Here is a 26186-nt window from a genome sequence, read left to right on the forward strand (position 1 = left end):
TTGACTAAAGAACGTGGTGAGAGCCTAGTGCTCTCAACTTGATATATATACATCGAGGTGCGTGCCGAATGTGGGAGTATCCTACTTAATGATCGAGCTTGACAACGAGCGGGACTGTATTGTACCCGATCTCTGGTCTGATCGTCTCCGCCAGATCTCCGATTAGATTGACCTTGTCTGATCTTCTCCATATCGGCTGATGTCAACTTTCATCATCATATTGAATCGTTTTCTTGGGCATGTTGTTCCTTCACACCTGTGCGAAGGGAGCCCGATGGAGGACCCGACGAAGTGGTGTCTTTACTTTCAACTTGGTTGCATTCGGATACATGGCATCGGCCAACGCTTCATTCAGGCTGTAGCAAGACGACAGCATGCTCATACCAGAGCTGAGAGCCAGAGAAAAAGTCGAGTGACGTCCAATGAGAAAGTTCGCAAAGCGTTAGGTAAAGAAGACGCCACTGAATCGTCAGTGTCGAGCTCCGAGCAGGTCATCGTCTGATGAAGGCCAGCAGCGAGGGACGGCCTATAAAAGAAGCACCTGGCTAGTCGCCAGTGGGTTAGGGGGGAAAGTAGGTTGACATTACATAGGGATTGACGGATCCATGTGATGTGCCCTCTTGACTGTATACGAAAAAGACTCTGGACTTCTATCTTCATCAGAACTCGAGCCAGGCGAGATGAGACTTTGGTCACTAGGGATGTGCTTCCTTCTTCTCCAGTTGGAAATACGTTGGGATCTCAAGAAGAATGCACGAGACGCAGCCGAGACACCGAGGGACCAGATGCATGCATAAGCAATGAAAACAATGAAGTACATGGAGGTTGGCATGACAACAACTCAGGGGCATTGCAGAAAACAACAACTCAGGAGACCACAGAAGAGGTGACTCATCAGATTTGGACATGACTAAAAGGTAGCAACAAAGTATATATATGTGTCTGTCATTGTGATCCATACAGTAGTACTACTAAGCATTACAAAAGACATACAACTGTGGTAAGGGAGCCTGATTGTGGCCCCAATAACAGCATATACTAATTGTTATCTTCAACTGATTAAGAGTCTGAAGAAGCTACCAATCAAGCTAATTGAAGCCCATCAACAATCATGGTAGAAGACACTGAAACCCAAGTCAGTGCCAGCATGAGGACCAAAGGAGGCAGGAAAGGCAAGATGACCCAGGTGCAAGCTGACAATGATGCCACCAACAAGAATGAGCTGGAGATCATCAATAACAAAGCTGATGAAGAGGCCAACTCTGACTTGGATTTTGACAGTGGTGACAAGCAATACAACTTCTGCACCCTAGCAAAGCTCCTCGAGCCTGTGCCAAAGCTCACATCATGCAGCTACTACAGCTGGAGCACACACATAAAGTCATTCCTTCAGTCCATACCCCATGCAATGAAACACCTTGAGGGAGTGTATGACAAGAAGCACCTGAAATGGAGCCACACCCTTGATGATGCTTTGACCAATGCTCTCTGTGGAATGATTGACACTACCAGGGAGCACAACATCAACTATCTTGTCCTAGATGTAATCAGAGAGTACCTCACCTTTCATCAAGTGTGGAGAAAGATTGAAAATGGACTGACAAACAATGCCACCAAGACATCCCACAGGCTTGCACTCATCTCACAGCTTGGCAACATAAAGATGTTCCATTTGGATGCAAGGAAGCTAATCCAAGAAATCTGGTCTATCCAGACCAAAAGTAGTTTACTTGGGAAGCCATTTGCCAATGACACATTGTTCTCAGCTTTGCAGAAATGCATGATCTGGCATCTGGTGTATAAAGAGATGGTCACCACCATTCATCAAATTGATTTCAATACCCTTGCCACTGCATTGAGCATCTGTCAGACCACCATTGAGAGCATCCCCACACAGAAGATTGACCCTCGACAGGCTAGTGCCAGGACCACCAGCAATGATGATCAAGATGACTGTCAGGGGTCTCGCGCCTGAAACCCAGGTCGGTCCGTCGAGATACTCGGTGACTATCAAACTGTGTGACAGCTATTGTCTCGGTATCGGTGACTATCAAGTTGTGCAGTGACAGCAGGTGGCGTTCGTTGTATATACTATCGTAGGTTTCGGCTGACCTCTGTGGACACTCCGTTCAGGGGTAGCTCGGCACGATCGATATCAATGTTATGATGACACCAAGGTCTGGTGTGAGTGTTGATGATGATGAGGTTGATGGTGTTGGTGATGGGATTGGTGATGTCGATGATAATGAGGTTGATGGTGTTGGTGATAAGGTTGGTGGCGTCAACACGAGTGTCCAGTGTGTTGACTTGATGCTTTGAAGTGATCCCCGGACCGCAGTGGACTACTGCCTTTGGTTCTATCTATATCCGGACCGCTAACCTGCTATGGGCGCCTTCGGACGTCAGGTAGTGGTGATACAACACACACACTACGATGAGGAGCAACCTTGATAGATTGCTGCTATGCTGACTGTAACTAATGAGTACTTGTGTTTCTAAAGTATTGACTAGTTGTATGGTGAGTAGAGTGGATGGGGATCCACTCGACCTATGATGATGAGAAAGCATGGTTATATACCTCTTCACAGCATTGCCAGCGATGCTGCTCCTGCTCTCTCTCCAGAGAGTACCTTCTTCATCGAGTATTGCTCAGGGGCATCTCCTGCTTAGCACCCCTGTGCCTCTTGTCGACACTGCTCCTCCTCCTCATGACCTGGTGTCGACTCCTTCGACACTGCTCCTCCTCCTTTGCTCAGTGACAGTTCCTTTGGCTCTTGTCTCTCGAGCCCCTGAATGGTAACCATCTGCATGCTCCTTGAGCTTGGTCCTCTTCGTGGCTTGTGCTTGGCCCTCCTTTGCATGTGAGTCCATAGGAGTCCATGGTCTCCATGGAGACTGCACTACGACCATGCTCTCTACTGGTGTCGACTAGGTCTTCGATACCTGTGCTCCTTCCATATGAACCCATGACCCTCCTGCTTCTTGAGCATCCAGGCCCATGACAATGACCAAGCCAGGGAGATCAAATCCAACAATGGCAAGATGAACCTGAAGAACACAAGCAAACCACAATGAATCTGATGCTGGATATGCAAACAGACAGGACATAGAATCAGCCAGTGTGATGCCATGGTCACCATTCCCAAGGACTCCTCCCTCACTAAACCCAAATAGGAAGCATGGTGCTCCCTCACCCTTACACCAAATTGGCAGGAACCCCCAAACCCAAAAGAAACGGCTCACTGGATTTTGGACTTGGGGACGAGTTACTGTCACAGGGTCGGCTGGCCAGAGCAAGAGAGTGTGCCAATTGATCAAGCGGCAGTCATGGTAATGTTGTGTAACGGAGCAGTATATGAAGGGTGCACAGAAGATCAACATATGAAGGGTGTGCCAGATTGATCAGAGCCAAAAACCATTGGGGATCAATGAGATTAATTGGGTTGGCAGCACATATGAATTACAAGAATGATCAAACTCCAGGAATCCAGATCAATCTCACAGGATTGGTCAGGATCAGTTGGATCAGCATGCCTCAACTAGTCAGCCGATACAAGCAAGTACTTGGAGTTGTGCCGACATGACCACATGACCAAGGGGTTTGGTCACAAGGTTCAACAAGTGGCTTAAGGGATTCACAAGATAAAGTCAAGAGGGAGCTGTGTCGAAAGGGGGCATCACACATCATCAGGCAGAAGGAGAGCATGAAGGCGAAAGGGCAGTGTTGCATAACCCTTATGCTGTGCAAATGGTAGGAGTGCAGTATCAATGGGATTGATGCCAGCAGGACAAGACAGTGCAAAACAGGGGACTAAGGCCCCTCAAGAGGAGCAGGATAGGTGTCATGGGCTATGCCAACCAAACACATATATACTCTCATTCTACCATAGCATATGAGTGGACCCCCATCCACTCTTTTTATTGATACTTTACTTATTACTTACTTGGTTATGTGCCATCACAATAGCAGTGCTCTTGCAATGACTCTCAACATGTGTGTCATATCACCATTAGTTGACAACTGTAGGCAGTGTTCTTCACACTAGCAGTCCAGTTCCTTACTGTAGGTGGTGTTCTTCAACACCTGTGGTCCAGTCCCTCACTGTAGGCAGTGTTGCTCGACACCAGTGGTCCAGTCAGTTATTGTAGGCAGTGATTCACACCTGTGGTCCAGTAACTCCCATCCTCTGTAGGCAATTGGCATATCACAGTCCAGACAACATCCAAGAGCATTACCAACAGTACTATGAACACTTGTACTGTAGGAGAGGGTGTATCACCCACTCACCAACAAACAAGCATTCATGCCACACAACCTCTGAACAGAGTGTTCAAGGCAGTCAGTCGAGACTTACCAGGCAGTGATGCTTGGTTATGTTTAGGCGAAACATATCAAGTAGACCTTACTCAATCAAACTCAATATAACCCCCAATCCTAAGTCTCTGGCGCGCGACCGCTTACAGTTACCATATGGTGAACACCTATGGCATGCTCACCCACCCAAGAACCTGTTGAAAGTGTATAATCACTGCTGGAAATGAGGTTCTGGAGGCAACAGCCATAGGAGATGTTAGCATATCAACAGATTATGGGGATATCTCCCTACAAAATGTATTATATGTCAAGCATCTCAATGTTAACCTCCTGTCAATGAACTCATTAATGGATGATGGAGCACGAGTGATATTGGATAGTACTGGTGGACAAATCTATTTGATAAATGGCATGACACTTAAGATTGCAAAGAATCATGAGCAAGGACTTTTGGAGTTCCAAGGTGACACATGGCAAGAAAGCATGATGACTGCATCAACACTATTGTTTGAAGGTGTTGATGAGGAGTTCGAGCATATTGAGAATGAGCCAAAGATTTCAAAACAATGATTATGGCATGAATGCCTTGGACACCCAGGTTGAGACAAGTCAAAGGCAATCATGAACAAACTGAAGGGCAAGCACATCATAGAATTGGATCCAGACACCACTCTGACATGTGAGCAGTGCATACAATCCAAAAGTACAAGTGCACATATGGGGCAAGGTAGTGACAAAAAAGCTGCTAGACCCCTGGATCTCATACATATTGACTTGATCATCAATTCCTCTCATGTGACAGAGTATACATGCACCCTAGTGCTTGTGGATGATCACAGCAAGTATGTATGTGTACAACCCCTGCTAAAGAAAAGCCATGCATTCAGTCAACTCAGGAAGATAGTCACTGTCATGGGCCTGGATGCTCAAGAAGCAGGAGGGTCACTGGTTCATATGGAAGGAGCACAGGTATCGAAGATCTAGTCGATACCAGTAGAGAGCATGGTCGTAGTGCAGTCTCCATGGAGACCATGGACTCCTATGGACTCACATGCAAAGGAGGACCAAGCTCAAGGAGCAGGCACAGCCACGAAGAGGACCAAGCTCAAGGAGCATGCAGACGGTTACCACTCAGGGGCTCGAGAGACAAGAGTCAAAAGAACTGTCACCAGTCAAAGGAGAAGGAGCAGTGTATAGGGAACTGGCAAGCAGGTTCTGAGGAGGAGGAGCAGTGTCGAAGGAGTTGACACCAGGTCCTGAGGAGGAGGAGCAGTGTCAAAGGAGTTGACACCACTCAGGAGGCACAAGGGTGCCAAACAAGCAGGATAGCAAGGAGGAGGAGCAGTGTCGAAGGATTCGACACAGCTCAAGAGACACAGGGGTGCCAAGCAAGCAGGAGAGGCCCCCTGAACAGTGTCAGGGGTCTCGCGCCTGAAACCCAGGTCGGTCTGTCGAGATACTCGGTGACTATCAAACTGTGTGACAGCTATTGTCTCGGTATCAGTGACTTATCAAGTTGTGCAGTGACAGCAGGTGGCATTCATTGTATATACTATCATAGGTTTCGGCTGACCTCTGTGGACACTCCATTCAGGGGTAGCTTGGCACAATCAATATCAATGCTTCAGTTATGATGACACCAAGGTCTGGTGTGAGTGTTGATGATGATGAGGTTGATGACATTGGTGATAAGGTTGGTGAGTGTTGATGATAATGAGGTTGATGGTGTTGGTGATAAGGTTGGTGGCATCAACACGAGTGTCCAGTGTGTTGACTTTGACGCTTGAAGTGATCCCCGGACTGCAGTGGACTACTGCCTTTGGTTCTATCTATATCTGGACCACTAACCTGCTATGGGGTGCCTACGGACGTCAGGTAGTGGTGATACAACACACACACTATGATGAGGAGCAACCTTGATAGATTGCTGCTATGCTGACTGTAACTAATGAGTACTTGTGTTTCTAAAGTATTGACTAGTTGTATGGTGAGTAGAGTGGATGAGGATCCACTCGACCTTTGATGATGAGAAAGCATGGTTATATACCTCTTCACAGCATCGCCAGCGATGCTGCTCCTGCTCTCTCTCCAGAGAGTACCTTCTTCATCAAGTACTGCTCAGGGGCCTCTCCTGCTTGGCACCCCTGTGCCTCTTGAGTGGTGTCGACTCCTTCGACACTGCTCCTCCTCCTCATGACCTGTGACAGTTCCTTTGACTCTTGTCTCTCGAGCCCCTGAGTGGTAACCATCTGAGCTTGGTCCTCTTCGTGGCTGTGCCTGCTCCTTGAGCTTGGTCCTCCTCATGGCTGTGCCTGGTCCTCCTCACATGTGGCTCGTGTCCTCCTTTGCATGTGAGTCCATAGGAGTCCATGGTCTCCATGGAGACTGCACTACGACCATGCTCTCTACTGGTATCGACTAGATCTTCGATACCTGTGCTCCTTCCATATGAACCCATGACCCTCCTGCTTCTTGAGCATCCAGGCCCATGACAGTAACCATCTGCATGATGCTGAGCTTGGTCCCCACTCCTACATGTGGTTATCTCTGTATGCTTCTCCTTCTAATGCCAGTATCCTCCTTCCTGAATCTCCTGATGCTTGCTCATGTCAGCTGACTTGCTGAGACATGCTGATCAGGCTGATCCCAATCAATCCTTGTGAAATTAACCTGGGCCCCAGAGTTCAGTTGGTCTTGTAAATCATATGTGCTACCAACCTGATTAGCTTCATTGATTCCTGATGATTTGCTGCTGATCAATTTGGTGCACCCTTCATTCATTGATCCACTGATCCTGTGACATCCAGCATTGGCCATTCCTTGATGGTTCGCACCTTCTCTGGGTCCATCTCTATTCCAGTGGGTTTGATGATGTACCCTAAAAACTCAACTGTAGTGGTGTGAAACTTGCACTTGGACAGTTTGGCAAACAGTTGATTGCTTCTCAAGTGGGTGAGGACCTCAGTGACATGCCATATGTGTGCCTCTTCATTGTCACTGAAGATCAGGAAGTCATCCAAATACACCACTACATACACTCTGATGATGTCTCGGAAGATATCATTGATGAATGATTGGAAGTGGGCCGGCGCATTTGCCAGGCCGAACGGCATCACCAGGTACTCATAGAGTCCCAACTGTGGATACGGGCTGCGAATGAAGCAGGAATTGTTGTATCTCTGCCTTCGTAATGAAGGAGGGGGTATCGACTCACACCGGGAGTCCGATGAACGGTTTTTCACGGGACGGCCGACGAAGGTTCGCACGATGATAAGCTTCAACGGGTTCTCCGTCGAGTAGTGCCTGTTGAAGTGATCGGCACATCCGACAGTTCTTCTCACGATGATAAGACTTGTCGGGCTCTCCGTCGGGTGATCTCCGACGATCAGTCGGCGCATCCGACGAGGCGGTGGACAAGTCTCCTTCAGATGATAAGCCTTTGTCGATACTCTCCCTTCACGGTGGCAAAAGTTCCTCAGAGAAAAGGGACCTCTCCTTCAAGGGCTCTCATGTCCTTCATGCTTCAGACCTTTCTGCTGCCTTTTGTGTCAGTGTCGAGGTGTATATATATGGTGCTCGAAGCCGGCTAGTTTGTTGCTTGATATTTCATCCCATTGTACTTACTCTCCAACGTCGAGCACTCAATACAAAACCGTGTTCTGCCAGAGTCCACTAGCCTTTCAACACAGTAAAGCGCAGAAGCTGGCATTTCTCGGAGCTACATTTCTTCCAAGGACAGCCAAAGGTGTCCTGCTCGAGTCTCAGACAATTAGACCTGCCTTTGAAGTGACGCGTCTCATGTGAGATGGATTTGTCAAGCAGTTGACTCGCGCGAGAAGCATTGAGCTAGTCGATTATTGCTCATTGTTTCGTCTTCCACGCAAACAAGCCGTCGTTTGGGATCTCTTTAGCAATATACTGTATAGTATCCTCCAGTGCGGAAAGTAGCAATCCATTATGATGATGTAAGCTGACATCAGACGATACGGGAGAGATCGGGTAGAAGACAGTCCCACTCGTTGTCAGACTTGGTCATTAAGTAGAGTTGCCACATTTGGCATGTGCCACCCAGATGTATATTATACAAGCCGAGAGCACTAGGCCCTCATCACGTTCCTTCAGTCAATTGAGTATATACCTTTCTGTCCTAAAACAGCGGCGATATTGTGCTGAGACTATCACTGATCGTTGATCATCGGGACACGTCTTGCTCATCTTTTATCATCCTGCCCTCCTCCTTTTCAAACTTTTGAAGAGAGTATTCCTATAGCTGTGAGTGAAGTGTCTTCGGACTTGTGGAAAGCATTCATAAGCAACCGCTGCATTCAAAAACAATCCGATCGCATCCCTTATCTTTGCGAAGAGGACGTTGAGTCAGAAGCAGAAGCGGGCCAAGTAGGGCCATCTCGTGCGACTGCATGCCGTTGCCGCATTTTAAGCTCGAAAGCACCCGAGCTCCTCACTTCATACAGGCGAGCTGCGTAATTACACACCAATCCTGGCATTGACACTGCATATGTTGGTGCGGGCAGTGGATTCACACATGAAACTGGAAGATGGCTGCAACAACATTCGCATGCGTGCCGCGACCCACACGATGGGACCGGCGGGGTACGGTCGTCTGCCTCCACTTGCTCGCCCTACCAGAAGGGCGAGCAAAGAGAGGCGGAGAGGTGTCTGCGGTGGTCTCTAGCTTAGTGCTAGCCAGCTGAGGAGCGCACATAGCATGATGTGGGAAAGGCATAAAAGGGAGACACACGATTGCTCTTTGCATCTTCTTTGTCTCTCAAGCTTACCTCCTCAATCGACCTTCTCCCTCCGCAATGCTCTCCACAAAAATCATTGGGCTTTGCATCACGGCGCTGGCGACAGTGCAAGTTCACGCTGTCAATAATGGAGAGCCAAGCGCACGAGTCCAGATTCCTGAGAGATTGCTCCTGCCTGTCGGCGATCAAAATCTCGCTAGGGAAGGAGTATTTCAACCGGTTCCATCTTGGCTTCGGTATACACCGCAATATGAGTGGCCGACTGATTTGCCTGCTGCCCAGCCTGGACCCGTGGGGGCCGGCGAAGCAAGAGCCAGCTCAAGCCGACAGCCTGAGGAAGACGAAGTATCTAGTCAGCCCAGCCGAGTGCCATCCAACCCCTCATTGTCACTTGGAAAGAACTGGTTCAGTATGCAGTCGTATACCCTCGACATGCCCGAGCTTCAAAGTTTTTATCACGGCGACAACTTCGAGCCTGTCAACTTTGAGGATTTGTACACGAATGGTCGCGTTCATACATCGGGCGCAATCTATCGACCCGATCCTCAAGTCCTGCGTGCAATTCAAGGTCAAATCTGGCCAGTGTTGAAAGTGGAGGGCCTCATACAGAACAAAGTTTCTCCCAAATACAATCTTAAGCACGGTGAGTATCTCTGGCCACCCTTCCAACCGGGACCCAGCGGTGTCACAAGTCTGGATCTTCGGCCGAAACTGGCGGAGGAACTCCGCCTTCGTATCACCAACCGAATGAAACAGCACAAGCAAGACACGCCGAACATGTATCAGATGCAAGTGAACGTGGGCAGAAACACGCATCACGTTCTCATGCTAACCGGTAGGAGCAACGATTACTTCGATGAGGAAGTGCATCTTCCACAATCAGAGCTTTGGCTCTTCTATGAAAGTGGAAAAGTAAACGGAGAGCAAAAACCGAAGGTTGCTTTCTTGGGCGCTTCATTCCTACCTTTGGGAGCAAAAGATCTGCTGGTAGGAAAAAAAGTGGCCTGGATTGCTAAAATTGGACATGCGGCCTAACCGCACTAGACCACATTGTGTTATTCTATTGCCAGCCTTCGCTTTGGGTGTGATGGTGTCGTCAGCGTGAGCTTTGTTACGCGCCTTATCTTGCCAACCTTATAAATGAAGGAGGCCTGTGTCTGTATCGAATCGCATCAGGACAGTCGTCCGGAGGGCCAAACACCTCGGCTCTCCATCGACCGTATCAGCGAGAGATAAGGGTCAGGAGGAGATAAGCATCTGGGCTCTATCGCTCTATGGTCTTTTGCACTGCCTCGTTATGTTCAGACTCCACCACTCCAACATGTCACTCTATCGTCCATAAGCTAAGACGTATAAAAGCACCCGAGTCAGTTAGTTCGCTCTCCGTCAAATGATCCATCTGTTTGTATATACAGTTCACCGTCGACATAAGTAATACTACCGCGACCTACCATTCGAGTCTATCATTCGCTCCAACAGCATTGGCTTCCGTTTCGTCATGTAGTCACTTTTCTGCCTCTCTTCAAACAGATTCCTCTCCCTCTGCTTTACTGAAAGGAACGATCCAGTGAAATGATACGAGGTGACATAAGCAAGTACAAGATGAATCGGGTGAGGGACGATGCGATCGGGTACAACCTACACCCACTCGTTGCCATACCTCGTCATTAAGTAGGATGTACCCACGCCTGGCGTATGCCACCCAGCTTGTATATATATCACGCGGGGAGCTTGAGGCTCCCGCCACACTCCTTTCTCTTCAGTCAATTGAGTATATTTGTTTCTGTCTATAAACTAGCAGTGACATCGTGCTTAGACTATCCCCGATCACCAGTATCGGGACCTAAAACTTTTCATGCTTGCATTCGACCTGTGTTACTTTGAAGAGCTTAATCATGACGTTGTTGTAATTGCTTCCGTCGATCTTAGAAAGGGCACCGATGACGTCGCTAAAGCTTGGTTCTCACGCCGACATGAAGTTCTGCCGGCACTGGATGAGTTCATGAGAACAACGTGCATAGCACGTAAAGCTACAGCAACGAGTTGCACCGAAATGAGTCCGAAAGCAACGGTCGATCCACATGGTCCCGCTCTATGAACAAGTAAGTTGAGCCCAACTTTCTTTTGCTGTTCAGCAAGACGTCAAAGACATTTAAGACCCTCTTCGCGTACGTTGTTCAGATCTACACATCTACACATCTCCACAAATTACCGGTACGATGAATGTCTTTCTCATTGTTGCCGTGATAACTGCCGTCGTAGCCTTTGCAAGTGATCATCCGCCGGCTAGAATGGTCATGATTCCTTTGGAACAAGCCCTTCCTGTGTCAGAGCGGTTTGGTGTTCACAATGTTGGCGATGGTAGAACTGTCCCTGCTTTAACATGGGCTCCTCCAGCAGCAGCTCAACGCACGGACAGCTCCAGCGAAGCATCTAGCCAGTCGGCTCAGGAAGCAGCCGCAAGTCGCTACTTAGCCAGCTTGGCCCCTGCGCCACCTGCTGAGCCTGGGAACCGCCGTCCGGCGTTCCAGATCCTCGATGGCGAGCCTCTCCGGTGGATTTTTGATACTTCTGCTGCCAGCTCAAGCACAGAACCACCAGGAACCAGACAGATCATTCCCCAGTTCGTCCAAGTCGAGGGCTCCAGCGAAGCAGCTAGCCGTTCGGCTCAGGAAGCAGCCGCAAGTCGCCACTTAGCCAGCTTGGCCCCTGCGCCACCTGAGCCTGGGAACCGCCGTCCGGCGTTCCAGACCCCCGATGGCAAGCCTCTCCGGTGGATTTCTGATACTTCTGCTGCCAGCTCAAGCACAGGACCACCAGGAACCAGAAAGATCATTCCCCAGTTCCTCCATGTCGAGTCGGGTCGAGTTTGGGGTCCGCTACCCATTGGGGACGAAAAGTTCTCCATGAAATCTTACCCTCTCGACATTGGGTTTTTTCATCACCTATATGGAGATACCCTCGCCGTCCCTGCCGACTTCGAAGGCTTCGTCACCGACAGGCCCATCCATCCTAGCTACCGAGACACTGATACCTTCCCCAACCAGCCCGCCGCTCCTGTACAAAAACGGATTGATGCAAGCGGAACGTCTTACAGACCAGAACCTGCGGTGCTTCAAGCTGTGCACGACGCTATTTGGCAGCCTCTAGGCCAATCTGGAATTCGGCCTGGGAAATTGCCTCAATCAGATGTGTTTGAAGGTGAATATCTCTGGCCGCCAGTTGAAGCACACAGCGACAGCCAGCACTTATTCCCGATGTCGACGCTCCTGCAGCGCATTCGAGCTATTATATCGACGAAGTTTCGGAGTGCATTGTCGGGAGATCCCAGCTTGTTTCACCTGAACGTCGACGTCAACGGACAGATCAGACATATCCTGATGTTCCCTACTGTTAGTGGGTATTATGTGAAACATACGAATACGCCGCTCACGTCGACGCTTTGGCTTCTGTACGAAGGTATGACCGTTTCATCAGACGGGGGGCGATGGGGTCGGCGGCAATTATCGTTGCTAGGGGCGACGTACTTGCCTAAGGAAGTAGTACCTGACTATCTCCAGGATATCGATGTCCTGACAGTTGCCTTTGGGAAGCACATGAATGTTCTTCACTAGTCGACCTACGCAATGTTTTGCAATGACAGGGAACCAAAATCAGATCCCCTCCACCGCCTGCAGTAACTCAGTATATGCCATGATTCGAAAACTCGCTCTCATCTTGTCGCTTCGGGCGAAAAGGGCGAAATGGTCAACATATCACTCTGTTCGCACCTGTAGGTTCAATTCTCAAAGTCATCTTCATTACATATGCTTAGCGCCTGTCGATCTTCTGAAGTATTCCCCAGCCTGTACTTCTCTTCTCAATCTTTGTTCGCCTTTGCTTCCAAAAGGACCTCTGGACTGCGAATTGGAAGCATCGTGAGCGTTTCAGACATCACCAAATTAGCTTTGTGACCAATCCGAGCAATGAGTGCGAATTCCACCAAAATCTCACTGCTTATTGGTGGGACGCTTCATACCAAGCAAATATAATCATATACGCCCTGCTTCGTTGTGCGTTGTCTCACGAGCGTGTATGTTCCAATGGGATACGGGGAGCAACCTGTACCACCTTTTTTTTTTTTTTTTTTTTTTTTTTTTTTTTTGGAAGTCTGTTGTTTCTGCAGCATGATGGGCTTGAGAGGGACGCTGGTGGAGGGTCGTCGAAATCTTAGGGTGGGACTGGGTCCTCATTTTGCTCACAGGGGCCAACTAGTGTTGGAGCGAACAATGTGCTCGCTTGTCACTTGCGACACAGACTTGGATGGCAGGACGCAGTTTTATTACGTGTGGCGACAACGAACGGTATGTAGAGACAGTGGATGAATGTGGTACTGATGAAGCACACAGTTGTCTGGTTGCAAGGTCAGCTCAGATGGTGGCCGCTTGGTGGGTGATAGACGCCGTTAATACGCTTCAAGTCCCGGTATGCGGTATGAAATGCACGCTTGGCTGTAGGGCACTCCTTGATCGTCACGATGACGGGCATGACGTTGGTCAGAACGAAGGTGGGTTCACTGTGGGCAACAGACCTCCTTCCTTGACGGCTAAGAGATATAAGCAGCCTCCCACGAGCAACTCTCCCCCTCAATACTCAAGCTTCTACCTCTCTTTAGCCCTTTGCAGGTCTTCGAAGATGTTACTCACTCGACCGCTCACCATCCTATCCATCGCCCTCCTCTTCTTCGCACCTGTAGATGCGGTTTTTGGGTTTCGAAGCTACGCCTCTGTCGTCAAAGGACCTTCTCGTCACCCTTCCCCCTCAGACCCTCTCGACGCTCTTCCATCAAACTCTGAATTCGAAAACGCGCTACTCACCAGACCGCCTTCTCCAAGGTCCCCCTCCAACCCACTCTGGGTTCCCTCACCCAACCCCGATCCCTTTTCAACCGCGAAGCACTACATGATACCCAAAATCACCACGTATTACGGTCGAACATTCGGTCCGCTCCCCATCGGCAGATCAAAGTTTCATCCTACACCATATCCTTTTACCATCCCGCATTTCCAAAATACATACACTCGGCAAGCATTGTGGCCGGTTGACTTTGATGTTGCTCATGTCCGGCAGCTTTTGGATGGAGAGAAAATGTATCGTCCTGAACCGCACATCTTGAAAAATGTGAGGAAGGCTGTTCATACTCCGTTGAGGCTTCATGGATGGGAGCCTGGGGTTAAGGGGCAGGGGGAGTTTCTATGGCCACCAACAATAATCCATCCTACCAAAGCAATTTCTGGATTAGAAATGCCAGTAAAAACAAGATTGGAATTGCATAGTGAATTGATGAGTAATTTTAAGGATCATTCTCAGATTGATTCTAAGATGTGGCATCTAACAGTGGAGACTAGAGAGGGGAAGAGGAATGTTTTGATGTCCAAAGCAAACGCAGAGAGGTTTGTGGACGGAGCGGAAGGGGAAAAGAACGATCACGACTTCTGGATGTTTCACGAAGCGTTCCGAAAGCCTCATCTGCAGAAGGAAGTAGGGGCGCCAGGGCTGGCGTTCTTGGGAGGAATGTATCTGCCGAAAGATGCTATCAAAAAGTTGGAAGAAGCAGGGAGTGTCAGGCCTGCTTTTCAAAGCGTTATTGGTCACCTTCATTAGATTGACGCATTCGTTTTTCGTTTTCGTACTTTGATATAGAATAGATGTTGGTTTTGTTGATTGCCGTGTGTGTCGACAGGCGTGATCCAGATGGGAGCAATGCTGGCGGTGATGTTGAGCATGTCCATTAAATGGGCCCTTTTTTGAGTGTGAAAAACGTGCCGCCGGAGGAATTTCTCGGCTGCACAATTCTGCAACCGCGCGCGTTTGTGTTCCGATTTCCGATTTCCGGTTTTCAAATTCCGATTTCCGATTTCACCCTGCATTTACGCCAAACCGGTGCGAGCCTCTATCTTTCTCTCCATGACATTATCATCACGCCTACCACTTGAGCCCTAACACCTCTTCCGACTTCACAAACCACCGCAGCAATGTTGACAGCGCCTGCATTTATGCCAACGCTACTATTATAGCAGCTCTTGCGCTCCGTCCCACCGTCGTGGCGTGCATACACCAGCACCTCTCTCCGCCAAGATGGACGACGAGAAGGCCGCAGGAGAGCAGCTGCCACCCAGCGCGACATCCACAGCATCCAGCTCATCTCACCAGCCCGCATCGCACTCAGCTCGCAGTTGCAAAGCCTCCCAAGGAGGAGGACTAGAAAAATCAACAACAATTCAAACGTTCCTAACTGTGAGCGACAACGATGTCTACCATCCCGCGCACCATTCCTTATTCGTCGCTCATCCTAGCTCTAGCCATGCATTTCGAGTCCGCAAAACTCCCATCTTCTCTGGCCTACTCGCTCCATTCTCCATCGTTCTCGAAGTGCCCGGTCTCACATCCAAATGGTATGCTGACATCAACCCAGAAGGTCAAGTAATCCGTTTCATTCCCAACCCAACCATCCTCACCGTCGGTCTATCCATCTCTCTCACTTCCGCCGTCATCGCCAATTTCGCCATCATCCTTCGATTTCTTGAAATACTTGGTCCGCGACAATCCATCGCACTTGCTATCGCTTCTCTTGCTCTACATGATATAATCAATGTGGTAGCGCTGGCTGTATTTGGTGGGATATATGGGCCGAAGAATGATGGGTTGAGTCTAAGTGCTAGCTATTGGATGGTTTGTGCGAGTACGATTACCTCAACCTTAGTGACGGCGAGTTTGGTGATGGATTATGTGAGGACGAAAGACTTCAAGCATGCAGGGAGCGGATTGACGCAGTTGCAAAAGGGGTTGGTGTTGGCGGGGATGGGGTTGTTGTTGTATCTGAGTTTGGGGAGTTTGATATTTGTCTTTGTGATAGAAGTGGATTTTATTACTGCGTTGTACTTTTCAACGGCGACCGTGTTGACGGTGGGGTTTGGAGATGTGGTGCCGGGAAGTGCAGGAGGGAAAGTGCTTGTGGTATTGTATGCTCCGACGGGGATAGTACTTGTAGCCTTGGTGGTAAGTGCTGCGAGAAGCGCGATGTTGGAGACGTTCCAGGCTACACTGCTAGAAAGGACGAAGGAGAGGCGGAGGAGGATAAGAGAGCGAAAGGAAAGACTGAAGGAGGAGAAGAGAGAGGAGAGGGCATTGAAGAAAGCTCTACCACGAACATTCACTCTCAGTGCTTCGGAAGGTAATGGCTTCGCTGAAGCGCTAGCTCGGATGGAACAAGATGCTTCTTCCCACCCACTCTCCTCACTCTCCATCACCGCCACCACGATCGCCACTCCGCCACCAGCAACAGCAGGCGATCCAATCCTCCAATCCCAGATCGCCTGTCTCTCGCATCAACTCCTCCTCGCAAAAGCTCGCACAGAGTCAGACTTCCGCACATACGAATCCCACATGAGACGAGAAGCCATCACAGCAGCCCGCATAAAGCTCCTCCTCGCATTCAGCGTCACCCTCGCCTTCTGGCTTCTCGGCGCAGTAGCGTTCACATATGCGGAAAGATGGAGCTATGGAGGAGCAATGTGGTTTTGTTTCATAGCAATGATTACAATTGGATACGGAGATTATCATCCGAGTACGCAATTGGGAATGGCGATCTTTGTGATTTGGGGATTGATGGGGGTTGCGGTATTGACAATTTTGTTGGCGGTGGTTCAGGATGCGTTTGGAAGTATTTTTGCGAGGGTGCTGACGAATAGTGCGCAGAGGTTGTTCAGTCGGGGTGAGAAGCGGATGAGGAGGAGGAGGAGTAGGGAGAGAATGGAGGGAGGGGGGAATTTTGAGGCGCAAACACAAGCAAGGAGCAGGAATAGGAGGGGAGGGAGGAAGAGTGAAGGTGATTTACCCCGACCCAAACTCTCTGCTAGGACTGGAGAAGGGAGGAAGAGTGCTGATGGATGTATAGAGAAATCTACCACTGCTGTTCGCACCAGTACACCTGAACCGATCGAGTCGAAAGAAGGTAGTGGGGTTAAGTTCACCATCCCGTCTGCCCCACTCACCAGCGATGAAATAGCTGGAGTGAAACTACCAGCAACTACAGAAGCTCGAATGGAAGAAACTCTCGTCTCTACTCCTCAGAAACTCGCCCTTGCCGCTCTCCAAACTTTCCAACATTCCGTCCGTCTCCTGCAGCTGCACGACCACACAATCTCGCAAGCCATGTGTGAAATTCCGGCGCTTCGACACTACTACAACTCTCGCCAAAAGCCCGGCACAAACGCTTCTCTAGAACAGGATCAACAGGATAGAGAGGCGCTACGAAAGCTGGAAGAAGCAATCAAACAAAACGCGAAACCAGAATACGAGAAAGTCTGCAAACTCGTCGTTGCCAATCTCGAGTTCGAGCAGCACCTGCGTATTCTCCTCGGCGGATTTCAGGGCTTAAAAGATAGAGTTGAAGGCTTTAAACATCAACTTCATCAACCATCGTCACAGACGTCGGAATTGGAAGGAAAGGAAGGATGATGTTTTTGTACCTTAACTTACATTGTATTTGTATATTATGCGGTTTTGAGGGACGGAAATCTAGATTGAACAATCTTGTACAGGTGTGGCCAGATCTGATTCGATTCGTCTCCTCGTAAGTTTACGAACAGCTCGTCTCCTTTTGTTGAGGCAAGGGCTGTGGAAGGGTCCGTGTTGGTTCGACAATCGATATCGGTGATGGAGGATGATTTGGAACGGTAGTGTTGGAGCATGGGTTCGGTTTGTGCGTGGAATGATCTTAAACGTTTACCGAAAGTTTCGACGTTGTCGTCTTCCCTCTTGCTGAGCAGCTCTCCGGTGATATCATCTTTGCCTTGAACCTTTGGTGGGTTGTAGCTGAGGTTGTAAACACGGCCTGAAGGAAGGTGCGTCCATCGCTGGAGAATCCTATCGAGAATAACACTTTCCGGCACGTCTAGATTCACCACCAACTTCAGCGGCTTTCCTTCTTTCTCCAGCATAGCATCCAGCATTTCCGCCTGTCCCAAAGTCCGTGGGAATCCATCCAAAAGCCAATCTTTGGAAGCGAGAGAAGAGACTTCAGAACCGATCAAATCCATCATTACTTGATCTGGCATCAGTCCCCCTTGCTTGATGACGGATTCTGCACGTTGGCCGATGGGGGTGGCTCGTCGGATGTGCGATCGAAGAACGTCACCTGCGGACAGAACTGTGAAGGAGTGATGTTTGAGTAAGCGTGCTGATTGGGTGCCTTTGCCGGAACCGGGGGAACCGACGATTAGCATTCGCATTTGGCTGTCATTCTGGGCTGTGCAGGTGGTGGAAAGGCTGCGAAGGGTGAGGCGCGTTGTTGGGGTTAGGCGGAGGGTGCGCAGGGTGGAAGTGGTGATAATTGTAGTGGACATGTTTGATGATTTTTGGTTGCTGTTGTTGACAGCGATGGCGGATGATGATGACGAGGTGATGAATTTAAGGCTTCTGATGGTGGTCCAAGCGCTTTCAGAAACGGGCAAAGAAGACGCACTTTTTCTAGCCGGAACACATGTGGAGATCTCACATTCTCGCTCATTTTCTTTGCCCCGCAACCGGCTATCACCCTTCCTCACCTCTCGCACACATCGATGAAACCATAGTCTCTCCCTTCTCACACACCCGAACACACTCACACAAGGCTGTCCATGTTGTCTCCTTTACGGCAGTGTTGGGGATGCGAGCCTCTGTATTCGAAGCAACATGTGTGTACAAGCAAAGATACTGAAAAGGAAGTCATTTAGCGGCCCATCCAACCACCATCAACAACCAGCATTTCACCACTAACATACTGGCTTGCACCACTAGCCAAGAACAGCAGCGGACCCTTGAAATCCGCTGGCTCACCCCACCTTCCCGCCGGAATCCTTTCACTGATCTGCCTCAATCTCGTCTCGTCCGCCAGCAATTTCTCGTTCATATCCGTCGCAATGTAACCCGGAGCAATACCATTCACCTGAACATTGTGTTTTGCCCATTCATTGCTCAACGCCTTGGTCAACTGACCCACTGCACCCTTTGCACTGGCATAAGCAGGTACCGTGAGACCACCTTGGAACGTGAGGAGGGAACCAAAGTTAATAATCTTGCCCGAACGACGAGGGATCATGTGTCGACCCGCAGCTTGCGAGAGAAGCCATACGGATTTGAGGTTGACGTTGAGAACTTCATCCCAATCGGATTCGGGGAAGTCGGTGGATGGGTGTCGACGTTGGATTCCACCGCAGTTGATGAGGATGTCGATGGCACCAGTGGCAGAGAGAGGGAGGGATCGGTCGAAGAGGGATTTGACGGAGGAGAGGTCTGCCAGGTCGGCTTCGACGGTAGAATGTTTTTGGCAAGAGGATTGGTTGGGGACGGAGGTGAGAGGTAGAAGAGCGGGGTGAGGGGAGGCAGCGTTGCCAGGTCGAACGGCAAGGATGACAGATGCTCCGGCTTCGACCAGTGCGACGGCACAGGCTTGACCAATACCACGCGTTCCACCGGTGAGGAGGGCCGTCTTGCCGGAAAGGTCAAAGAGTCCGACGGAGGACGCGGAGGAGGTCTTTTCGCAGGCTACGTTGGAGGTCGACATTGCGAAGAAGCCTTGTAGGGGATGGTGTCCGTGGTGGGTGGTGGTGGGTGGTGGTGGGTGGCGGTAAGAATAGGGAAAGACCGGCGGTGTTAGCTTCCTTATATGAGGCTAATGGCGGTAAGCAGATCTTCGTAGAAGCATGTCTGATGCGGGAGAAAGGAGGAGAAGTGTCGTACATTGCAACAGAGGCACAAGAGAGAGAGGGTCCGTGCGCTTTCTCAAAAACCGGACGCGGCCGGACCGTTGTTCCGGTCAGAGATTCCACAACCCGATTTCGCTTGCGATTTTGCTCCCGATTTTGCCTGCGATTTCGGCGATGTGAGGAAGCCAAAAATAGACCGTGGTTGTTGTTACACAGGATCAAACACTGCCGACAAAGACGGCCAGCATCGATGTCGCATTGACGACGTTGTCCCATGTTTTCCTTGGAGGGGCAAAGTCACCGATCAAAACAATGAAATCCATGAGGATGCCGACAAGCTTGATCCCACATGGCGGTGAGGCAATTCAATGGGGCTCAAGGATGCCACAGCGAGATACCGCTGACAGCAATCAACGCTGTCACAACGAGGTCTGGACCTTCAGGGATGAAGTTTCCGATGGTGTTGTAAGCTTTGTTGCCAGAGAGCAACACGGGGTTAGATACAGTAGCAAGACTTATGGTGATACAAACAGATCGACCCACCATGACCACCTCATTCAGCAATGAAAAGGGCGGCCCTCACCCACTCTCAAGCACAGCCTGACGCCATGTCACGACCATGGCATCAGCTCGTTGGCAACCAGCATCCTTGACCTACAGGAACCCGGCACGGCTTAGCACCTTGTTGTTCGAATTCCCTTGAAAGGGATATAGACACCATCTCCATCAATGCGAACTACTTCGCTTTCCCACTGCTCTTCCAACCGCCAAACTATTCAAACATGAAGCGCGTTCTAACTCTCATCCTCGTCTTTCTCCTTCTTTTCGCCCTCACCCTTGCTCTCCCACCACGCCACGCTCGCCTGCACAAATTCAAACACAAGCGACAATTGGAAGAAGAGTTGCTCGTTGGAGCCGAAGACTCCGTTGAACTATTTGATCATCCCCGAATCCACGATACGTCTGAAAAGATACACGAGGCTGCTGAACAGAAGAATATCACCGTTCAGCATCTTGAAGAAATAAAGAGGAAAAAATTGAGGAAACTGCAGATTTTGATGTTGGACAGGAAGAAGTTTGAACAAGAGAACGTATCGGAGAGGCGAAGATTGAAGGTTGAAAGAGGCGGAGAGGGGGGTTGAAACCCGAAAGCTATGATGGTTACAGCTGGCGTCGTTGAACAATCGATCCTGTTCTTCTTCCCTTTCGCGTTCTGTGGGTGATTGGATGTGTAGAGTAAGTGAGTGAGGATGTTCGGGAGGCACTTTTGAGCGGTGACCATTTCGCCGAGACAATGGCTTCATTTGGAGGATCATGGCAACCAAAAAAGTGGGTTGGGGCAAAAAGGGGGTGTGGTGCTGTGTCTTGTGTTGGTGGAATCCGAGTGGGTGTGAGGTTGGTTTCATGTCGCTTGCTTCCTTTGGCCCTCTGACCCTCTCTCATCCTCGAAGATTGCGCTCGACTGTCTGTTCGTATGAGCTTTTCCTACGATGCCCTTGTTCTTCTTGCTTCTCCCTCCGCTCTTCCCTTCCTTGCCACCTCTTGCGCCTCCCTAAAGGCTCGATCATGCTTTCACTAGCATCGCCAAGAGCAATCGCCCTGCTCAGCTTCCTCTCTCTTACCATTTCCTCACATATCCATGCGGATACTGTGGTACAAGACCCAATGCAAGCATCCGCAAACTCGTTCGGCTGGCTCGCAATCCGCAACTTCACCTACTGCCTCTCTGACCGCCCTGACCCACCTGACAAACCTCGAGGAGTTCAACCGAAAACCAACACTACCCCCTCTCTCTCTGGCTCCACTGCACAGACGCAACGACTCACTGGGATGGGAGATAGCGTTGTCGTGCTGTACCATCCAGAACAGACGAATAAGGCGATTGCATGGTGTAATACACTGGTGGCGATGCAGAGTGGAAAGAATGTAAAATGTCATATTGCTCTACCTACTTGTCAGAGGTGCGATGCTGTGCGCTCTCCTACCACCGCCCCGCTCAAGCCGCAAGAAGAGAGGGAGATGGGGAGTAAAGCTCCTAGTGGGAGGTTGGGAGAGAAACGTACCGCAGCTTCACCCCTCGTACCCGCCGGAGGGGCGGCAGACAAGCAATTGGTTGCACTCCGAAGAAGAGCTTCGACAGGAAAGACTGACCCGAACGATCCTTCAATTCCTCCTCCCCAAAGTTACGAGAAAACAATAGGAAAGCCTTTCGGAAGGGGTGACGAGTACCCGTTCGATCCAGAACTCGAACCAGCGATCGCAGAGTTTCAAGATTACTGCGAAAACAAGCTGACCCTCGCAGTGAGGGCAGATTGTCCTTTTCATCTGGTCAAAGGATGGTCGGATGAGCCACCATTTGATCTGCATAGGTTTTGTATGAGCTTGATGGGTAATGACGGCCATACACTGCACACGGAAGGAGGAGGGGGAAAACCGGCGCCACTAAAGGTAATTGGGGAAGGAGGGATATTGGATCCAAATGATCCAATTGTGCCATCTCATGACGAATCACCCGCTCCTCTGCAGCAGGGTCAGTAGCAGCAGCCAAGGCCAGTGGAACCGGCGGGAGTATGGTCGACATGATGAGGGCTGCTCTTCTCTTTGTTGTTCTATAGATTCTCCTGTTCTCTTTCTATCATGGCTTTTTTTGGGTCGCATTCAATACGCAACATTTCTCTCGTTTTCCTTTTGGACTGCTCATTCTCTCTGTGTGGCATGTATGAATGGCCTCGACTGAAAAGAGAGCGTCGTGCTGGTGCAAATGTTCGACCATCGCAAAACAGCGTCGGCGGGGGGAAAGCATTCAAAGTGGTTGGAAAGCGTTCAAGGATGGGCACGGCAAGCGGCAAGGATGATTAGCAACGCATGCATGTCCTTCGACCATTCAGGGTCCAACTATGTCCGATCTTGAGAAGCGTTGCGCATTGTCCAGCTTTGGCTTTCCACCTCGTTCTTCTCTGTGCTCAGTCATCCTTCCTGCTCCTCTTGCTCCTCACCACGACTACTTGCAAGCTCATCACTTGGGCACCATTCTTCATCTCACTCCAACTCTCCTGCGCAAAGTTGCACCAGGATCGATTAGGATGGCTACGAAACTTAGCTTGCAGTCCAAGTACGCTGTTGGCGAAGGAGCTGACATGCCCCTACTCGGTTTTGGAGTGTACAAGTCTCGCGCAGATGTTACGGAGCAATCGGTGACTACAGCGTTGAAGACGGGTTATCGTCACATTGATTCTGCTCAGTACTATGAGAATGAGCGAGAGTAAGTAGCACTCTTTTTGCTTTTAATGATATAGGGAATAGGCAGAGTGCTGACATGCTGTCTTGTACGAGCAGGGTAGGAAACGCAGTGCGAGCTTGGTGTCAAGAGACCCAAACTTCTCGCCGAGAAGTGTTTGTCACCACGAAAATCATCGCTCCGGCCAAAAGTAAGGACAAGACTCTGGAGAGCATGCGAGAGTCGGTTAGCAAGATCAATCTTGATGGTATGTTGCCCTTGCCCTCTTTTCCCGCCTTCTGCACAGAAGCCGAATCAGGATGACTGACCCAGAGGAATGCGATTACTTTATATGACTGGGTAGGATACGTGGATTGCTTCCTCATCCATACCCCGACTTCGGGCCCCGAAGGACGCAAGCATCTCTGGGAAGCGCTGAAAGAACTTAGGTCCGAAGGCAAAGTTGTCACGATCGGTGTTAGCAACTATGGTCTCAAGCATCTCCAAGAGTTGATCGATCGTAAGGAAACGCCTGCTGTCAACCAAATCGAACTTCACCCTTGGTGTCAACAAAAAGCTATTGTTGAGCTTTGCAAGAAGCATAACATTGTGCTCCAGGCTTATTGCGTAAGTCGCCTGGATCCCCCTCTTTGTTTCTTCTTTCGACCTGGATACTGACATGAATTGCATCTGGGCATGTGACGGTGATGGTAGCCCATTGTGAGAGGAGAACACGCCGATGATGAAGAGGTGCTAGAGATTGCCGAGAAGCACAAAGTAGATTGGTCTCAGGTGTTGTTGCGTTGGTCGTTGCAGAAAGGGTTTGTGCCTCTGCCCAAGTCGGACACTGGTTCTCGTATTGCTTCGAATGCTGATCTGTTCGGGTTCGAGTTGGATGAGGAGGATATGGCCAAGTTGGATGCGAAGGATTTGGGTGCCAAGGGGGCTGTTGCGCCTAATCCTGTTGATGCTCCCTAACCCGATGCTGCCCTATCCGATGCTACCCTATCCGATGCTGACTAACCCGCTTTTGATGAATCGGTGATGCGGAAAGCGGGAGGATAGATGATGGGATACAATGACAGGCCAAGGCGATGCTTGCCAGCTCAACACACTCGTCGATTTCATGCGCTCGATCCTTTGTTCATTTCACCAATGTCGCAGTGATACTACAAAGCGTGGTTGTGGGAGTGAGCTCGATTGTGATGATATGTGTGTGAGTGAAATGGAGTGACGGTGATGATGACGGTGATGATGACGGTGATGATGACGATGATGATCAAGGTTGTACAACCCAACGCGGCTCGGCGTGGTGGCGAGCATGGGATTTGACAGTCAATCTGCGCTGTGCTGAGTGTTGTTGTCAACGGCATTTCAATGCCGACTGCTGACTGTCGACTGGAGAGAAAGAGCTCGTCCTTGTGTGTTGATCTGTCACAGGAGAGAAAGCTTCTGTTCCTGACAAGAAGCCGCTCCTTGCTCTATTGTTCTCTTTCCACCACCATCCCAAGGAACCCAAGGAGACAGCACAGAAATGAAGTCATCAACGACAACAACAGCAGCAGCAGCTTTAGCTTTAGCTTTGGCACTAATCGCCTCCAATGCTGTTGCTGAACTGACCTCTCACGCCTCCAACTCTAACCTCCGCTGACGTCAGACACGCACCGCAACAAGTGGCAGTGCTGCCTCGCAAGGATCCATCTATCAGCAAGCCTTCATGGACCCAGTTGCAGCAGCGCAAGCCGTTAACGCGCTCCCCTTTATAGCTCTGGTCAATATGCAACCGGTCAACTCTGGCGGTACAATCTCGCTGAGGATGCTGGTCAACTTCCATGGAACTCCAACGTCCCCTTCATCGCAGAAGCAGCCGTTAACGGGAGTGTCAAAGGTGGTTGGGAAGCGCTACCCGAGATCCAAGGGATGGATTTCAACCGAACTTTCGCTGTTGCTCCGGGTGCTGTCATGCCTTTCTATCAGACTCGAGCTTACGATGCGAGCAAGGTGAAAGGCGCGATCATGGTCATGCCTGGTAAACCTAGGGACTGCTGGAAGTATACCTCGCTCGTCCAAAACGCACTTGACGTTTACACCACCAACCCGCAGAGTGTGAGCAGTAACCCAGATGGTTCCGCCAGCAACGGTGCTAGGACCAGCGCAGATCAAGTGTTGATCATGGGTCCATGTTGGATGAACGCAGACGATCATCAAGCCGGAGCTATCCTCCAAGGTGAACTCTACTGGCTCCGAACGCAGTGGCAATCCGGAATGGCCTCTCGTGGTCCCGGTGACACTCGAATCTCATCCTCCCAACTCATGGATGCTTTCATAGACACGCTTTTCGACAAGATCCAATTCCCTTCGCTCGAGACTGTTGTGATGGCAGGTCACTCATTTGGAGCACAAATGGCTCAACGCTAAAGGTGCCAACCACTTGGAGAGGGGATGCAAGTTCATAGAGTTGCTAGCGCGGATGAATGGCGGCAAGCTGCCAGCTACTCGATGTTGTCCTACAACATCTCGTTGTATAGATTGTTCGAGGAGACGCCGAGTGGTGCTACCGCTGCTTCGAGTGCAAAGATGGGGTCTAGCACGACGAACAAGGCTCAGCATCGATGGTGATGGCTAACAATGCATTGACAGCGAGCTTTGGATTGGGTGCAGTTGTTTCATTTGGCCTCCCCCAAAGCAGACGATATGCCATCTCTGACAGATTCAGACTCGGCTTCTTGTCATGGACACTAGGACCAATCAATCTTCTCAATCATGATAGACGCAATACCACATTCATGTGTCATTTTGCATAGCCCTTCCTCCTCGAGTGTCAAGTGCATAGGAGAGTGGTCTCAAGTGAATGGACTGCATTGAAACCAAGGCCAAGGCAGGCTGGAGTCCAGATCGGTCAATAGTGACGTTTCCGTAGCAACCTCCACGCCTCACTCGGCCCTCAAGGAAGGCCGCTTTTCCATTAGTAGCAGTTGGGCGTTGGCATGTTTTGGAGAGGAATGTAACATACAACGCTTACTAATGATGAGTTACCCTCTCTCGAACCCCAGGGTTGGTGAGCTCATGCTTATTAAGCGCACAGACGCGTCACGTGGATAGTTTTGTTTTTTTTCCCCCGAAATTAAGCAGTCCGAAACCCGAGTTGGACGTCAACACCC

At 50.0% G+C, this 26186-nt stretch overlaps 10 protein-coding genes across 10 annotated transcripts; 8 read left to right on the plus strand and 2 right to left on the minus strand.

Annotated features, from left to right (window-relative positions):
- Positions 1 to 1111: 1111 nt before the first annotated feature.
- UHO2_06807 (uncharacterized protein) lies at positions 1112 to 1975 on the plus strand (the record flags this gene model as incomplete). The annotated part of the gene is made up of 1 exon (XM_041557845.1): positions 1112 to 1975. One exon carries the CDS (start codon positions 1112 to 1114, stop codon positions 1973 to 1975), a length of 864 nt encoding a protein of 287 aa, XP_041413779.1.
- A 7163-nt stretch (positions 1976 to 9138) lies between these two features.
- Positions 9139 to 10116, plus strand: UHO2_06808 (uncharacterized protein; the record flags this gene model as incomplete). The annotated part of the gene is made up of 1 exon (XM_041557846.1): positions 9139 to 10116. The coding sequence occupies one exon, from the start codon at positions 9139 to 9141 to the stop codon at positions 10114 to 10116; it is 978 nt and encodes a 325-aa protein (XP_041413780.1).
- Positions 10117 to 11300: 1184 nt separating this feature from the next.
- Positions 11301 to 12695, plus strand: UHO2_06809 (uncharacterized protein; the record flags this gene model as incomplete). The annotated part of the gene is made up of 1 exon (XM_041557847.1): positions 11301 to 12695. One exon carries the CDS (start codon positions 11301 to 11303, stop codon positions 12693 to 12695), a length of 1395 nt encoding a protein of 464 aa, XP_041413781.1.
- Positions 12696 to 15198: 2503 nt separating this feature from the next.
- On the plus strand, positions 15199 to 17580 carry UHO2_06810 (uncharacterized protein; the record flags this gene model as incomplete). The annotated part of the gene is made up of 1 exon (XM_041557848.1): positions 15199 to 17580. The coding sequence occupies one exon, from the start codon at positions 15199 to 15201 to the stop codon at positions 17578 to 17580; it is 2382 nt and encodes a 793-aa protein (XP_041413782.1).
- A 35-nt stretch (positions 17581 to 17615) lies between these two features.
- On the minus strand, positions 17616 to 18467 carry UHO2_06811 (putative ADK2 - adenylate kinase, mitochondrial; the record flags this gene model as incomplete). Its single annotated transcript, XM_041557849.1, has 1 exon — positions 17616 to 18467. The coding sequence occupies one exon, from the start codon at positions 18465 to 18467 to the stop codon at positions 17616 to 17618; it is 852 nt and encodes a 283-aa protein (XP_041413783.1).
- A 365-nt stretch (positions 18468 to 18832) lies between these two features.
- UHO2_06812 (putative 2-deoxy-D-gluconate 3-dehydrogenase) lies at positions 18833 to 19666 on the minus strand (the record flags this gene model as incomplete). The annotated part of the gene is made up of 1 exon (XM_041557850.1): positions 18833 to 19666. One exon carries the CDS (start codon positions 19664 to 19666, stop codon positions 18833 to 18835), a length of 834 nt encoding a protein of 277 aa, XP_041413784.1.
- A 924-nt stretch (positions 19667 to 20590) lies between these two features.
- Positions 20591 to 20950, plus strand: UHO2_06813 (uncharacterized protein; the record flags this gene model as incomplete). Its single annotated transcript, XM_041557851.1, has 1 exon — positions 20591 to 20950. One exon carries the CDS (start codon positions 20591 to 20593, stop codon positions 20948 to 20950), a length of 360 nt encoding a protein of 119 aa, XP_041413785.1.
- A 523-nt stretch (positions 20951 to 21473) lies between these two features.
- UHO2_06814 (uncharacterized protein) lies at positions 21474 to 22346 on the plus strand (the record flags this gene model as incomplete). Its single annotated transcript, XM_041557852.1, has 1 exon — positions 21474 to 22346. One exon carries the CDS (start codon positions 21474 to 21476, stop codon positions 22344 to 22346), a length of 873 nt encoding a protein of 290 aa, XP_041413786.1.
- Positions 22347 to 22891: 545 nt separating this feature from the next.
- UHO2_06815 (uncharacterized protein) lies at positions 22892 to 24003 on the plus strand (the record flags this gene model as incomplete). The annotated part of the gene is made up of 4 exons (XM_041557853.1): positions 22892 to 23070; positions 23145 to 23293; positions 23390 to 23652; positions 23740 to 24003. The coding sequence occupies 4 exons, from the start codon at positions 22892 to 22894 to the stop codon at positions 24001 to 24003; spliced, it is 855 nt and encodes a 284-aa protein (XP_041413787.1).
- A 399-nt stretch (positions 24004 to 24402) lies between these two features.
- On the plus strand, positions 24403 to 25443 carry UHO2_06816 (uncharacterized protein; the record flags this gene model as incomplete). Its single annotated transcript, XM_041557854.1, has 2 exons — positions 24403 to 24446; positions 24792 to 25443. 2 exons carry the CDS (start codon positions 24403 to 24405, stop codon positions 25441 to 25443), a joined length of 696 nt encoding a protein of 231 aa, XP_041413788.1.
- Positions 25444 to 26186: the final 743 nt, after the last annotated feature.

Source organism: Ustilago hordei (assembly GCF_900519145.1).
Source record: "Ustilago hordei strain Uho2 genome assembly, contig: UHO2_contig_21, whole genome shotgun sequence".
In the NCBI taxonomy this organism is placed as follows: Eukaryota; Fungi; Basidiomycota; class Ustilaginomycetes; order Ustilaginales; family Ustilaginaceae; genus Ustilago; species Ustilago hordei.